This window comes from Kryptolebias marmoratus, linkage group LG16 (assembly GCF_001649575.2).
Source record: "Kryptolebias marmoratus isolate JLee-2015 linkage group LG16, ASM164957v2, whole genome shotgun sequence".
In the NCBI taxonomy this organism is placed as follows: Eukaryota; Metazoa; Chordata; class Actinopteri; order Cyprinodontiformes; family Rivulidae; genus Kryptolebias; species Kryptolebias marmoratus.
The window spans coordinates 26,156,517-26,173,052 of record NC_051445.1 but is presented as its reverse complement, the minus strand read 5'-3'; the positions used below and the strand labels follow the sequence as shown (position 1 = coordinate 26,173,052).

The 16,536-nt window shown below is 39.7% G+C and overlaps 2 protein-coding genes across 6 annotated transcripts in view; both read right to left on the bottom strand.

Annotated features, from left to right (window-relative positions):
* Nucleotides 1-6,245, bottom strand: part of cep192 (centrosomal protein 192) — a 44,465-nt gene extending 38,220 nt beyond the window's left edge. For all 4 annotated transcript variants that reach the window (XM_037980296.1, XM_037980298.1, XM_017413226.3 and 1 more), the window contains exons 1-8: nucleotides 6,025-6,245; nucleotides 5,420-5,640; nucleotides 3,828-3,938; nucleotides 3,225-3,373; nucleotides 1,618-1,679; nucleotides 1,160-1,295; nucleotides 848-963; nucleotides 685-774 (exon numbers count right to left, since the gene is read on the bottom strand). In XM_037980296.1, the coding sequence (XP_037836224.1) occupies nucleotides 685-774; nucleotides 848-963; nucleotides 1,160-1,295; nucleotides 1,618-1,679; nucleotides 3,225-3,373; nucleotides 3,828-3,938; nucleotides 5,420-5,592 (837 nt within the window). In that variant the 5' untranslated portion in view covers nucleotides 5,593-5,640; nucleotides 6,025-6,245. The remainder of the gene's footprint in view (nucleotides 1-684; nucleotides 775-847; nucleotides 964-1,159; nucleotides 1,296-1,617; nucleotides 1,680-3,224; nucleotides 3,374-3,827; nucleotides 3,939-5,419; nucleotides 5,641-6,024) is intronic.
* A 991-nt stretch (nucleotides 6,246-7,236) lies between these two features.
* On the bottom strand, nucleotides 7,237-16,328 carry seh1l (SEH1-like (S. cerevisiae)). Of its 2 annotated transcripts, none has more exons than XM_017413277.3 (9): nucleotides 15,928-16,328; nucleotides 15,489-15,539; nucleotides 15,162-15,308; nucleotides 14,864-15,075; nucleotides 12,867-12,965; nucleotides 12,625-12,765; nucleotides 12,268-12,422; nucleotides 10,057-10,210; nucleotides 7,237-8,237 (listed from the first exon to the last, which is right to left on the bottom strand). In XM_017413277.3, exons 1-9 carry the CDS (start codon nucleotides 16,036-16,038, stop codon nucleotides 8,069-8,071), a joined length of 1,239 nt encoding a protein of 412 aa, XP_017268766.1. In that variant the 5' UTR covers nucleotides 16,039-16,328; the 3' UTR covers nucleotides 7,237-8,068. The 2 variants fall into 2 exon arrangements, with proteins under 2 accessions (XP_017268766.1, XP_017268767.1); XM_017413278.3 differs by lacking the exon at nucleotides 7,237-8,237 and adding an exon at nucleotides 8,472-8,809 and having other exon boundaries at nucleotides 15,928-16,314.
* Between the last annotated feature and the right edge of the window lie 208 nt (nucleotides 16,329-16,536).

Genomic DNA, 16,536 nt, shown 5'->3' with positions numbered 1-16,536 from the left:
ACACCCTAACTATAAAATCCAAACACAATAAATATCACAAAACTCATAACTCATTCCCGCGCTCGCATTTTTGTTTTGGCGCTGCCGAACTTACTTTAATTTTTGCGCCTCTTTCTTCTTTTTACTGTAGATTTTTGGTCGCTTGACAGATAACTTTGAGCCTCCGTCAGATTGGAGAGGAGGGGCTGTTTTTTCATTCGGCTGGGTTGGGGGTGAGATCGGACGGAGGATGGGGGAGTTTTCTCCCGGTTTTGGCGCTTCCCGGTCTAACGCGCTGAAAATATGACGATGATTTTTTTAAAAAATATATGTCGGGAATAATTTCTCATAACTCTGGTTTTCCTTGGCCTATCGAGATGATTTAAAAACTAGTGTAAAGCTTGAAGTCTGGACTTTCGACACAGATTAAAAAGAAGTGTCTGAGAGGACGGATCTTTCCCGCTAGAGCGTTTTAAATCGGTCATGTGACTTGGACGCACCGGCGCGTCCGTCAACTCTGAAGAGTTAAAAAATTCATTATTAAATATCATTTGTTTGTAAAAGGTCTGTTTAATTAACGTGTAAAGCTCTAATTTTAAAGTCATATTTATAAAAATAAATTGTATTTTGAAACAGAGGTTCATAGCTGAATTTAGCAAGCTGACATTAGCAGACACTTCTGAAGCAATAATAAAATACACTCACCTGATCATAGTGATCAAAGAAGTGGTGCCTATGCTGCTCCGCATCTTTAGAACTAGCATCTGATGTGTCTTCAGCAGTTCCCCCCACTCCCTGTGGGATAATATTATATTAATACGTGCTCAGATTTAAAAAACAAAAATCCTTTTAAAGTCTGGAGTCTTACTGTAACAGGGATCTCCTGCCCTTCCACTCTGCCTCTCTGCATTGCAGGAGGGACCAGTTTATTGAAGTACAGCTCCAATTCATCTTCAGGCAGGTTGTTTAAATCTATGTCGTCATCTGATGGACAAAAGAATTCATGTTTAGAGCAAGCATGTCTCAATCACAAACTAAGATCAAGCTTGAAGGTTTGACTCTTCTTCGTTGAGTTTCAACAGCTGCGGCACTGAATGATGAGTGTACAAATCCTAACAGGAAGCTCTTAAAATGATAAATAAGTACAACTCAAACACTGGAAGATGAAGGTTAGTCATACCTGTGACATCGCTGTTCATGCTGTCCACAGACATGAGCTTTTCATTGGCCAGGAAACTTGAGTTACTGCCACTGAAATGGTCACTGTCAATGTCCTCGCTCTGCACGTCATCAGCCTCGCCTGTAGCAGGTAAGGCCTGAACATGTGCAAGAAATGTAATCTGAGTGACACTACTGAATGAAAGTATGATCTAAGTGCCAATGTAACTCCATATTCCCTTTTCTGAATTAAAACAGCATTTAATTCCTGTATAAATGCAATCTGTCAATCTGAGTTAGGGACCGTCTGTGAACAGTTTAGCAAAGGAAATACTATGGGTATAATATTCCTTACACACATATCTAATACCACATATCTGCAACTGGAGGCAAGTATTTATAATTACATAGATAATAAATAGATCATGAATGTAGATCATAGATCAATGAAAATGAATTGGAGAAAAATAAAACTGGTACCTTTGTATCTGCACTACTCTTCTGTTCGAACTGGGAAAACATCAAAAGGCCTGTTGACAAATCTGTCAAAAGGAGACGTCACAGACCTTCATTAGTACTTAAACACAACATTCTCAATACCACAGCCAGAAAGTAGATTTCCACTTCAGTAATGACAGGATTTCTAATTATCAAAGTCATCATTATCAGAGACAGCGACAGCAACTACAACAAAATTCTAGAAGTATTCAGCATTTTTTTTTTTTTTTTTAAACAGCATGATTATATTTACTAATGGGGACAAATGGTATGTTTTGTGTTTACTGTACTCAGCATTTTGACTCCTTTCTTGTTCATTTAGCCCCCAAAGCCTTTTTTAAAATGAAAACTGTTTTATACTGCAACATTAGGCAAACTATTTTGTTGCCTTTAGGTCTGAGCGAGTCTATGCTCAAGATTTAGTTTGAAGTGTGGTTATATATTAATCAATAATTGTTTTATAATTGCATCACAGCCCCTTGAATTGTAATTGAATCAATGAGGTGCCTAAAGATTCACACCACTAACAGGACATTGGCACAAATCCGTTTGTATTTGTGTTAGGTCAAGTGTCAGCTTCGAAGCCAAAATAAAACAGACAAAGATCTACACCAAGTTAGCAGGGCTAAAAGGGAGTATGGGCAAAGACTTGGACCCGGTCCCAATACTCGCACTTGCACCCAGTAGTGTTGGTCCTTCAAATGAGCATCCTTCAAATGCACGTTCATGCTGAAGGGTTTGAGTGCGTAGTGTGTCCCAATTATCTGCAGTGGTCTTTAGCCCCACCCCCTTCGTGTACTACATCCACCCTTCGGCTAAGCCCCCATCCAGGTGGACTTCTGTGAAGTATTTACCCACAATTCATTGCTGCATGTGACATTTTGATTTTTTTTTTTTTAAATTATCTTTATTGATAATGAAAGGGTTTTGAATTAAAAGGCGGAAATATGGCAGTGGTGACAGAGCAAGCTGCATCTGTCACGAAAAAAGGAGTTTTTAAATGTAAAGTATTGAAATAATTATTGTTTCACTCTGTTGTTCATGTGTGAATACTATCAACAAGTCATAACAAAACACATTTGAACAGCCAAGTATCTCCTGCAATGACTTTGGAAAGCAAAAATACCTGTATTGTACTTTTGAAATCGTACTGGCACCTTCTTAAAATACCAAAACAGCGACTGATCCCGCCATGTTGGATGTCATGGTTACGGTCCAGAGGCACAATTCGAAGACGTAACCTTTACTGTTCCAATTCTCCAATTCTTGCATGCTTGTAACCCTTCTGTGCACTTCGACTGAGTACACACATTGTTCTAAAAATGTAACTGTTACTGGCCACCACAATTATTTTTCTTGATTTCTTTTAGTGTTTCTTAAAAGCCAGAAAGTTGCCATTTGAAATGCCTTTAGTTTTTTGTCATGTCTGTGATCTGCTTTTTCCTCTACAAAATTAAACAACTGCAGGAACATCCTCAGAGACTGCTGATTCCATCATTTTTGCCAGAGGCTGTAGAAGGGCGTAGGGTGTAGTGCGAGAATTGGGACCGGGCCTTGTTTTAATAAAGATGGAAAGCACGAGCACTCACCTGTTCCAAGTTCTGAGGGCCGATTGTACACTGCTGCTGTCTGCGTGGGACGCACCGAGGCCTGGTTTCTGGGTGCGCTCTCATCCAGACTGATCTTCACGAGCACGTCTGAAAGGCGGTGGGCTGCAATGAATACATCTGCATTGTCCCTGCAATGCAAACAGGAACAGAAATATTTATTACCACATCAAAATACAATTAAAATAAAATATGTAATTTTGTCTAAAATAAAAGTTAATTATACTAATATAACCCTATATTGCAAATGTGCTTGAATGGGCCCACTTCTTCTATGATCAACTGGCTATGGTGACCGTATTAAATTATATTGACTCCAAAAGTGAATCAGTTATAGAAGAACATCCAAATATTACTTTCTACAAGTTTTATTCAAAACACTATCGCCCACCTTTGCCCATCAGCAGTGGGCGATAATCAGCACATTGATCTGGGCACATTATGACTGATAGTTACAAGTTTTGACGACTGAGACAAATCAACAAAAAACAAACACCAAAAACGCATACATAAAATGGAGCTTCTTTGTCAAACACAAAGCACATAAAGAACAGATGGGACAAACGCATGTCTGGATACACTCACAAGTCGTCTTTGAAGCTGAGGGCAAACCTGGGCTGTTCTCCAACAGGAGACTGTGAGTTGGTGTGCTGCAGATCTCTGCTCTCCAGATACGAAGCCTCGGCAAGATCTCCTCTGCAAAATGAGCACAACGCAACACTGTCACAAAGCAACTGACCAACAGAAAGACTCCATCAGGGAACAAAGAGAGCAGCTTCTCAAACACACAATTCATTCCTTGGTAGGTATTTTTTTCAGTACATACAGGTACAGCTCAATACATTTGAATATCATTGAAAAGTTCATTTATTTCAGTAATTCAATTAAAAAAGTGAAGCTCATATAGATTCATTCCACATAGAATTATAGATTTTAGTGTTTATTTCTGTTCATTTTGATGATTATGACTTACATCTGACAAAAACCCAAAATTCTGTTTTTTTCAGACAATTTGATTTTTTTACATAAGAACAATAGAGACTGACATGGTGTGGACTGCAGCTGGAGTCAGAGCTTCAACAGGCACCAAACACTGACGGATCCGTAACCTGAGCTCCAACTGTCCCATTCCTTGTGTAGAGTCCAGAAAGCATCTTACCTGGGCTAAAGGCAAAAAGGACTGAGACTGTTCCTCAGTGGTCTAGCAATGATTAAGCAATGTATGTGGTTATTCATCCACACTAGTAGAGGGGACTCATGTGCTTGGTTCAGTCTGTGGTGTGTAAGGGATGTCTCCCGCTGTAGCTCTGTTCCTGCCTGCTGTCCTGTATAAAAGGTTTCTGTTCATTAGCAGCATGGTGCGGTCCAGCATCTCCATTTCTGCTCCTGCCCAGGTTACCACACACATCATCTGCAGGTAGGGTAGGTGATGGTCCACTGGGTTTTATCCAGACCAAAGCCACTGCAGCTGACTACCAGGGAATTTTAGAACATGTCTTGGAGCTTTTTGAAGATCCTGGTTTTATTTTCCAGCAGGACTTGGCACCTGCTCACACTGCCAAAAATACCAAGACCTGCAGTGATGACCACTGTGCTTGATTGGCAGCAAACTGGCCTGATGTAAAACCTCACAGAGAGCCTATGAGGTTTAACTCAAGAGGTAGATAGATGAGAGCCAGCGGACCCAACAATGAAGATGAGCTGAAGGCCGCTATCAAAGCAACCGGAGCGTCCAGAACACCTCAGCAGGTCCACAGGCCGATGGCCTCCACGCCACGCTGCACTGATGCATGAATTCATGCAGGAGCTCCAAACAAGTACAAAGTGCAGATACTGTACAGCAGGACAACATTATTTTTACTAACCTTATGTAATATTCTAATTTTCAGAGTAACTGACTTTTGGGTTTTCATCAGCTGTAAGCCATAATCATTAGAAGTAACAGATAAACACTTGAAATACATCAGTCAGTGTGTAATGGATCTACATAATATTCGAGTTTCACTTTTTGAATTCAACTACTGAAATAATTGAACTTTTCACTGATATTCTAATTTATTGAGATGTAGCTGTAGTGTTTATTTCCAGTCCAGCAGCACCCAAACAGAAGCCCCCTCCTCAGCTCTGATAACAGTGAGAGCATGGTTTCCGACCATCAGCCCGCAGCCTGCACCCACCTGTTGTCAGAGCCGGGTCTAATTTTAGCCACGGTGGAAGCAGCCACAGGCAGCCCCGGACCTGAGCCCAAAGACACATTCCCCAGGGTGGCACGGCCGCTGGTGCTGTCCAGAGACTTGCTGAGGAAACTGGGGAAGGCTTCATCCTCCAACCTGAACAAACTGTCTGCCATTTCTCTGCTCCAAAGTACGGCAGGGCTGGCTCAGCTGACGACCATCTTCTGTTGGGATAATGAACCGAAAAAGAGAGAGAGAGCAAATTAGTATCAGTGGGTTAAAGCACAACTGTGAGAATCAACATTTAAAAGCATTTCACTTTATTTAGTCATGTTTTGTTTCTTCGTGTATGCGCGCGAGCCAGTCAGCATTAAAACAGGTCAAATTAGCTACAGTTTACTAGTAACTAGCTACTTGCTAGAAACAAGAGGTTTTGTCAAACTTGCCTGCACCCCTCAATTGTGAGCTACTTTTACTGGATATGTGTCGCAAAACGACAGCCTACAGGCAGCAGTGACACTTTAACAAGGTGGTACAGCGCCTAGCTGAATACGTTCCTGTTTCTGATAACAAAGTGACCATAACAATAAACGTTCATCAAAACTCACGTTCAAAACTCCAGGCGCGGGCCGAGAGAAAATCTGCTCTCCTCCGGCTCAAGTTTTGTCTTCAAAACTTCTTCAGACACGCTGTACGGTTTACATAGGATCCAAATGTTACGTCCCGACATTCACGCTTCTCGTCCTTTTGCTCAAAATGTGGAGTTTCAAACAAACTGTGGAACAGTTCTAAAAGATCAGCGCCCAGAACCCACAGGAAGCCCGCCTGAGCGTCATATCATATGGGCGGAGCTTAAAGCATTGGAATAATCTCATTGACTAAAAATACAGGGGGAGGAGGCAATACTAAATCGTGATTGGTCGGAATTTGTGTCAGTCTTCTGTCGCTTTTGTCAGTTTGCGAAAATAGCCAATACCGATGAGTAGTTTTATCCTCAAGACGAGAAATGCTAATTTTACAGTCAACCTGGAAAATACAAAAAAGTAAAGTAAAAAAAAAATCTAACTCGTGATAAATAAAAAAGTTTCCTAGTTAGATAAATACATATTTTTGTCACTTGAGCAGATAAAACCATAGTTACAGGCCAAGAATCACGTGACCTGTCAAGCAGCTGCAGGAGTGCCTTGATCAGCAGACAGCTGTCTGAAAAAAGAACAGACACATACACACACTTTTTTTTCATTATTATTTATTTTTTATTAAAAATAAACAAAATCAATGACCAAACTGGTAAACTGTCACAAGGAGCACCACATAAAGTCATGTGGTATTCATAAAACAGCCTTAGACTGGGGATTCATTGTCTTGCTCAGAGACACTTCAGGAGGGCAGCTGTTCATACCAAAAACAAGGCTTGAACAAAGTTGTAGGCCCCACACGCCAGCTGATGGCTTTTCTCTGCAAAAACCACATTGGTTCACTTAAAAGGATCTCAAATCACGAGGTCAAGAAGGTCTGGGTCGAAAGAATCAGGATCCAGATTGAAAAACTGTGAAGCTTCATGTCTGACACTATAGGTATTTGCAGGATGATGAATCATGTACCGTCTCCTGAGATGTTTCACATGCCGGTTACTCATATATGTTGTTTTCTTTTAGCCAGTGGAAGTCATTTAAAGTAATCTTACTTCCACAATTTAAAACAAATTCCCTCTTCACAAGCCGACACATTTTCTGATGATCTCAAACACAGAACATGAAGGTAACTCTGTTTAAAAATAAAATTTGCTTAGACTGCCATACAAAATAAAAAGTGTTTGACTTCTTTTTTTTTTTTTTTTTAACAGTGATTTCAATTTAAAGTTTACGCTAAAAAACAGAAGTTCTTTTGTCTATTATAAAACTGGATTGTATTTTCAACCACAGTGCCTTGAAAAAGTATTCAAATTCATTGAACTTTTCCACATTTTGGCACGTGACAACCACAAACTTCAATGTACTTTACTGGGATTCTATTTAATAGACCGACACAAAGTAGCACATAATTCTAATTATAAATAAAAATCTGAAAAATGTGGTGTGCATTTGTATTTGCCCCTTTTACTCCGACACCCTGAACTCAAATGCAGTAAAACAGACTGCCTTCAGAAGTCGCTAGTTACTAAATAGAGTCAACATGTGTGCAGTTTAATCTCAGTATAAACCTAGCTGTTTTCTGAAGGCCTCAGAGGGTTTGTTACAGAACAATACTGATTAAACAAGACCATGAAGACCAAGGAACAGGAACAGGAACAGGACAGGGATAGATAATGTTGAGAAATCTGAAGCAGGGTTGGGTTATAAAAACAATACCCAAAGTTTTGAACATCTCATAAGGCACTGCTCAATCCATCTGAAAATGGAAAAAGTATGGTACAACAACAAACGTATCGAGACATGGCTGTTCACCTAAACTGACAGACTGGCTAAGGAGAACCTTAATCAGCCTACAGTAACTATTGGTATATCACATAAAATTCCAGTAAAATACTTTAAAGTCTGTGTTTTTAATGTGGCAAAATGTGGAAAACTTCAAGGGTTACAAATACTTTCTCAAAGCACTGTATACTACCTTTTCCAATTAAAGTACACACATACAGAAAAATGGCTGAAATCATTGCTCTTCAGCTTCTGGCAGAGACAGCAGAACTCGAGAGGAGCTTCTGTGGGAAAGAGGCTGAATAACAGGCTCAGCATCACAGTGCTCTATGAGCGAGGAAGGAGGGAGCAGGTGACCATACCTGGTCCCCGCTCTGGGAGGATCCAAAGGTGGAAAGAAATACCTAAAGCGACAAGGACAAAAGAAAAAAAAAAAAAAAAAAAAAAAAAGAAGGGAGGGAAAAAGACAATACAACAAGGACGACGACAACATCAACAACAAAAAAAAGAGAGAGACAAAGGGGGAGAAAAAGCACAACAACAAACATATAAAAAAGGGAAACACATGAAAGGAAGTAGAAATGAGAAATTAAAAGGAGAAACAATGCATGTATGCTCCAGAAACTCAAAACAACATCGTAGCAGATAGAGTGGCAACACTGGTTTATTTATTCATTTTTTTTTTTTTAAAGGTATGTGCAACCATGTTATCCAACACCAGTGAACCTCCATCACAAAAAAGAAACAAAACAAAATGGAAGAAGTGAAGTCCATGCACACAGTTTTCATGCCAACAATCAACCGTTCAGTGATGACCATAAAATGTGCTAAAAAGGGTCTTGTGTTACAAATATGTTGGCACGCAGGTAAACGGTTGGTGACGTACAAGTGGCATTAGTAATATGCAGGACTCTGGTTTATCTTTGGAGAGGTCAGCTGCCGCAGGGGAGGAGCAAAGGAAGCTCTTTTGGCAATCCTGCATGCAACAAGCGATAAAATGGCAAATTAACTTCAACACACTCACGTCACACCGTTTTGTTGACAGGTAACTGAAATGCTGGGAATAAAATGGTCTACGACAGTTGAAATAATCTCGCACGTTACAATTTCAAAATCTAGTCTAAGAAAGAACGTCACACGGTGCACAGATGTTTGTTAGAAAAGGTTAGACACAAAATGAGCATCCAGACAAAAAAACAACAGGCAAAATATGGAGGTTTTCTGTTAAATCTAAAGTTGTTAAACTGAACAGAAATACAGCCATCTCAAACTAAACCAGATTTAACCCAAATTCCTTTTGGTTGCTTGGTTACTTTTTATTCCTGCTTTGATACCAAATTGATAGATTCATGTCTTATATTTTACAAATTTTGAATCTATGATTTTGTTAGAATTATTATTAAAGTAGAGATCATTTCTAAATTTATAACAATTTTGTTTTACATTCAAAAGGTTAAATATCTGAAGGAAAAACCAATGTATCATAGGTTATAAATATAAACTTTTGTGAAGCAGAATGTCTTTTCTTCACATTTCAAAAAAAAAAAAAAAAGTTAAAACGTTAGTTTTGAAAATGGCTGTATTCATTTCTCACAGTCGTTGTGTTTACATTTGGTTAATAAGGTTGATTTAAGCTTTCCCTCAGCTTGGCAAAGAGTTTGGCAATGTTCGTTCAAGGACACATTCTTAAAAAGAGAAATGAGAAGAGCTTTGAATAAATTTTATTGCTCATCTCATAATGAAAACCGTCACCGAGGTGTTGAGATAGTTTGGATACAAACATTTTTCTAACATCACACAGCAGGGCTACCAAACAACAATGATTTAGCTGAATTTCTATGTCTCAAAACAACTGTAGCAATTCAAATAACGGTTACATATCAAACGTATATAAAAACACATTCATTTTACTTTGTTTGCCAAGTAAACAGTTGGCCCTTAAGCTAGTGATGCAAAGTGGAAACATGACACCACTCTTTTTGGCATGCATGAATCCAAATCAAGAGAAGTCACCACAGCACACACCAGCTCCACACGACCCGTTTGCTGGATGCCAGAAGCCAAGCTCTTTGCATCAGGGCAGCACGAGGTCAGTGTGAGTCCAGGGGGGGTTTGTCAGTGGGCAGCTGCACTCCCAGTCAGTGTGAGGATAAGTAACGTTGTCAGTTCTGACTGGCTCGTCTCAGACTGGGTGAGTGGCGTCAGACACACGACACCACCTACCTTCCTGCTGACAACCCGTTCAGGGCATTCTGGGAGGTCTGGAGGGAGGAGCCCACCACGGTGCTCATGGCTGTGGGTTGACCCGATAAGCCTGTCAGTGGGCTGCCGTCCCCCTTCAGAATGCCCGTGCACTTCCAGTTGTCCATGTAGTTAGCTGCACACACAGAGAGGAGCACATTTCTTGTAGAAACACAGATAATGTTTTTGCCCATGTCTGTGTGTGAGGGCTAGTGTTTGGATGCCTTTCTGTTACCAAAATCTTTCACAAATCACTGGGCAAACTTCAATGAAACTTGCAGGAAGTAATCACTTGATGTACCTCTGGACCTGATTACAACTTGATTAAAAATGGCTGCCACAGTTAACAGACTTGAGAAAAACACATAAATGTCTAACTCTGTCAAATTTACAGATATTGTCCTAAAATTTGGTGTGGTTGTAGCTGAGAGTCATTCACAACACATCCTCAAAGTGCTACTCATTGTCTGAGATCTTTGCTCAAAACTTTAGCAATCACTAAAGGAGTCAACCCCATTGCTTAGCAAAATATTTTATGAACCAATGGATGGATTTTCACAAAATAGTCATTGGATGTACATCTACAACTGATCACTTTTGCAGTTAATCCAATTCAAGATGGCCGCTACAGCTAATAGACTCGAGCAAACACAAACAAAGCTTTAACTTAGTTAGTTTTACAGATTATGAGCTAAAATTTGATGTGGTAGTAGCTAAGAGTCATTCACAATACAGACTCTGAGGTTGACGTCTCGCTATATATCATGAAATTCTGCATTTTGCTATTTCCAAGGTTTGTCCAAAACGGACACAACTCCGTTTCTCATTTTAAGTCTCAAGCTCTGGCGTGAAAGGTGGCGGGCGATATGCTTTAATGAAGGCCAAGGCTTTTTTTTTTTCCACAAAATTTGACAATAAACTACCGTGGTGAAAGGAACGGTTCATAATAATAAAAACGCAAAGAGAAGTAGCTGCTCTCCTCAGCTGTTCTGATCTTTTCGCTGCCCCTCTGCGTCTTCTAAGCAGTCAACATCTCATTGGTAGGTTTACCAAATCATTTTCAGAACGCAACAATGTGGAGGCCAAACTTCACAGCTTGCTTCCACTGCCTCCTAGTGGCAACAACAAATCATTTATTACATGTTTATTAATATCTACTTGGTAAGATTTCTCACAAACACTCAATTATATGTGTGACTATGTATTCATGTTTAAAAGAATCAATTTCACTGTTAATTCTGTAATAAAAAGTAAAGCAGTGGTAGTTTTCATCTTATACTGTGAAATGTTTATTACTCACAAGTTAGATTTCAAGAAAGAAAAGGTTGGATAATAATCATTCCAGCTGCAAAATCAAACAATTTTTCTGCCAGTATGTTCATGTTATACAAACCATATTTGCAGAATACTGTATTCTCCGGATTATAAAGGCACACTTAAAAGCCATCAATTTTCTCAAAAAAAGACAGAGCGCCTTATAATCCGGAGCACCTTATATATGTAAGAAGTTGTAATGTTTCAGCACGACTTTGGTAAACTACAAAGCTGCACCGCTTGCAGCATTAAGGCTCAGTTAGAGTCATGCTTTGTAGTATTAAATAAAACCTTTATTTGTAATTGGATAATCCCCCTGACATTTTATTGCTTTAACGGTTTAGTTTGATTTTAGGTGTTCTTATCAGTATTTTTAATATAATGAAATGTAAAATATTAGGTGAGAAAATGTAGGAAAAGGCATATTAACCACTTTGTTACATTAACAGTTCCTTAATTGGTATAAAGACAGAATAACACTAAATTGTTGAAGAACACCAGCTCTGTTCATTAGCTGACCATGAGAATTATTTTATTTAGTGGTCGATAAAAAATGATTTAATAAAAAACATTCAACCGTTCAAATCAAGGAATTGCGTAGACTCCAAAACGTAATTAGTTGTAGATTTACATCTAATGATTACTTTCTGAAAATTTTATTAAAATCCACCCAGTGATTAATGAGACATTTTGCTAAAGCCACACACACACACACACACACACACACACACACACACACACAGGCGCAAACACTGCCTTTGCAGGCGAGCGATAATTAACTAATTAAACATGTTACACAAATTCACACTAAAGTGCAGCTGTCACTAAAATGAAAAGGAAACAAGAGATGAGCCATATTTGCCAACAACATCCTCCCACCTTTCCATAGCCGTACACAGCCATCGTCCCCCGAAGAAGCCAACAGGGTGCTGGTGATGTTCCAGCTTACGCGCCACACCTGGGAGTTATGGTTGTCAAACTGAGCCACGATCTGCACCTCAAACTTGGTTGGTCCTGTGGTGGTGCTCTCCTTCCTGCCAGAAAGATCCCGGATGAAGTTAGTGTTCTCGTTCCTTTCGTTTCTCTTAGGTTATCCGATGGTAGCAGGTCCAAACATTTCAGCACAGATGAACTTAGACATAAAACGCAGGATTTCAAAGACTTCACTTATTTCTGCATGCTATCAATCAAACAAAAATTATAATTATGGAGAGGGGGAAAAAATGAAGACGTCACCTTAAAGGAACAAGCTTAAATATTCTGACATCTTTTGTTGCGATGGCAAGCACGTGGAAAGATCTTCCCAAGTTTGGAGCGAATGCAATGTCATGGACTGCATCTGTGACCGTCATCAGGGTCTCTGCTTTACTGTATTTCCTTTTAAACAAAAACACAGAAAACATAAAGAAACAACTTTACGTTGCTGCCGTTTTAATAATCCTGGAATATATAAACCCGAGTCAGAAAGCGATACCCACCGCGTGTTTTCATTATATTCGTAGATCTGAACCTTTCCACCGTATGTTATGTTGCTGTCATCGCTTCCCACAGCAAACATTGGAGGGTGGGCACGAGAGCTGGGGACGTGAAGATGACACAGTGTTACACAGGCACGCATTTTAAGAACGCTAGAATATTTACTTTGCTGTCCGAGTCTTGAATAGTAGCTCAAAAACCTACTCTCTGTAAAGATTCTAGTTTAGATGGAATGACTCTTAAAATCAGAGGGCCTCATTAGCCTTTGTCTCACAAATCCCAACTTAACTTTAAATTAACTGTGACCCTGGGAAAGTTGCACAATAACTCATCAATGACTTCAAAACGAAGGTGACTACATAGAAACATTGTCAAATGTCAGCACAGCCGCTTCTTCTGAACTGAAAAGGCAGTTTACATTTCTACATTTTCTTGGCTCCAGGGCCCATGTGAGAAGGCCCACCGAGGTCCACCATAGCCATTTTAAGTTCAGTGTTTGAAGTCAAAAAATACTGTATAGACTGACCATGCCAACTATACAGGCTTCTAGGTCAAGACTATTTAAAAACACAAAACAAAAAGACACTGTTCATATAGAAATCTCTTCACACACTGGTTCTTTCAGCCATCTTTTCTCAGATCACACATGATCCAATCAAGCTGGCCACATCCCACAAAAATGTGGCTTAGACACACAAAGCATCAGCATTAGAACAGAGCGCTGCACATGCAACCCCCTAATTCACACATACTCTACAACTCGGCCCTGTGACTACCTTAGTTTCCAACTCAGAGACATAACAGCAGTGGGCTAACTTTAACCTTGCTTCTGCATCAGTCATTTCACACATGACATCGATGCATAAATAAGATCTCAGTAAAGTGTTGTGTGAAAGAAAACACGGATGCTTGCTGTGAACTGGACAGCTACCATCCATTGATACAAACATCACAAAGATGACTAAATGCACACCTTTTTTAGAAGGTTTTGGGCAAATTGGGCTTAAAGTGTGGTATAAATAATGTTCAAAATCCTTGTCAAGTCATTCACACTGATGCAGCTACCTTGAGGTTGACTTTTGGCTCAATTAGTAAATAACGTAACTGTTTGAAGCATCTGTGATTATGATTTTTGATGTGAAACAGCATCTGGCTGTGAGGAAGAGGGCAGAAACATACAAGGATCATGAAACTGAAGCAGCTAAATAAATGTCAGCCTTTATTTAACTATTCTAAGTTTTTTGTAGTGTAACAAATAATGACATCATGTGGAAATAAATCAACTTTAGCCTAGCATCTATAAAACGTAATTATTACCGTTTCCTGAGTACATGCTTGTTGTTTGACTTAAAGGAAATTTTAAATAGGATATTAATAAAACCGGCCAGCATTTTCTTTTGCCTCACCATACCTACAATATCTTGTTTAATTTTTCCTCTTTAACACAGAGTTATAGTTCCAATCCAATCAAGGTTGATCCAAAAAGCACTGAAAAGCCACACAGGGCCGAAGAGCTGTACAAAAATCTAAATAAAATACAAACAAAAAGACATACTAGCAGTCACACAACAATTTAAAAACAAAAAGTAATAATGTGAACTATTTGTAAATCAGAATTTTAAGACTATACTCATCAAATGTATAACATAAGGGGTGTTCTAGATTTCAAAGGAGGACTTATTCTAATAATGTGTCTATATTTTGAGTTAATTCTCACATCCTAGAACAGTCCATTAATTAATACCGAAATATTTTTTTCATTACATCAGCCAGTACACCTGTACAATACATACCATATTATGGGCTAGAGACATAATATAACACCAAGGCTACAACAATTAAGGTACTGCTCAGCAATACTTAAAAAGAGAAAGTAATAGCTTAGGTAAGAGTTTTGTTGTGGGATATAATCAAGTTTGTAGACCTGCAAATTTTCTGTACATTTAATCATCACAACAACTATTAATGTAAAGCAAGCAAAGTGGAATTGTCATCTAACCTGGAAGGATTCCAAGATATGCAGCTGCAGCTGAGCTTGCATGAGATTTCATGCTGCAGGGACCACTGGCTCAGGTTCATCACGTCAGGAGCCTCGTAAATCCGCACGACTCCATCCGCAGAGCAGGTGGCCAGCATCAGCCCCATGTGTTTAGGAGCAAACTTTACATCAGTCACTGACGTTCTGCTGTCCACAAGCGTGGTTCTCTTTATCTAAGACGGGACAACAGACACCACCTTGATCAAAACTTGTGTCAACTAAACCTGCTAGTTTGAAGCTGTGCTGCAGGTGTACAAACCCAGTGGCTCAGCCCTCTCTGTTTGTCATTGGATTCCCCTACGATCTCCTCCCAAACAGCAGCTGTTCTGTCGAAGGAGCAGGAGGCCAGAACCTGCCCAAACTCTGGATGGGCCCAGGTCACTCTCCATACTGATCCACTGTGTGTCTGCAAGACAGAAGAGCTATCACTGAACAACTCCTCTAGTGACAGTTTGTTTTCTTGTAAGTTAATAATTTAAACTGCAGCACGCGTGAAATGTAGAGCAACAGAAAAACTTAGTAAATCAGTTGCACTGCAGTCTTTAGTCACAAGTTCAAACAGAGACAGCAGGAGCAGGTTGTTTACCTTCCAGCTGGCTGTGCAGAGCCACTCTCCATTCTCACTTTTGTCCCAAACCTGAGAGACAAGCATTCATGTTAGGAGGCGCCATTTCCACCATCTGTGCACACTCCAGCTAAACTCATAACATAAACACACACAGTGCAGTTCTGAATCTTGTAACTCCCAGTAATCTACGCAGTTGATGTATATTTACTGTTAAACTAAAGTTAAATGACACCCTGGTACTAACAAACAATCTAGCTTGGCACAGCTAATGCTAGCAATATAAACAGCATTTAAATGCTCGCTTAAAGTCTACGAAAAACAAGTGCAAGTGAGCTCATAGTTTGTCTGAAATAAATCTGTAAGGTCAGCAGTGAGTTAGTATGGTGAGAGATTAGAGTGTGTGTATAAACGTGGCTAATGCTAACACGCTAGCCCCGGAGCCTGAAGCCTAACCTACCTTGACACTTTGGTCACTGGAGCAAGTTGCCATTCTCCGGCCGTGAAAATCATACGAGACATCGTGAATTAGATCTTTATGGTCCGCGGCGATACTGCGAGCAACAAACATGACTGCAGAGGTAATGTACCAGCGAGACTAGCTGGACCGGTGAGCTAGCAGGCCTGTCATGTGTCTACTCCGAGACTGTCTGTGAGTTTGGCGCCCGTGGATGCGTGTTTTTAAACGGATTTGACCACAATGGGGCGCCCTCACACACACCTATAGACTGGTTTACACAATGATTTTTTTTGCTCCTCAGATTTAGAATATCTCGAACTGTATACCAAAGGAAGCCGAAACTAAAGATACGTATTTAGAATAAACGAAAACATCATCTGTAGCCTAAACGAAACAAACAAAAAGAGAAAAGTATGTCAATTTCTTGTTTTCTAGGAAATCCTCTTAATACAGGGTTGCCAAGTACACTGATTCAGACCAATGCACTTCGAAGAAAAATGCCAGTGATAAAAACAAATTAATTAACAAGTTGACTTAGTTGTATTTATGTTTAATGCACGGGTGTATGACATATTCATGCAGCTGAAGTATGTTGTGCCGAAAAAGGCA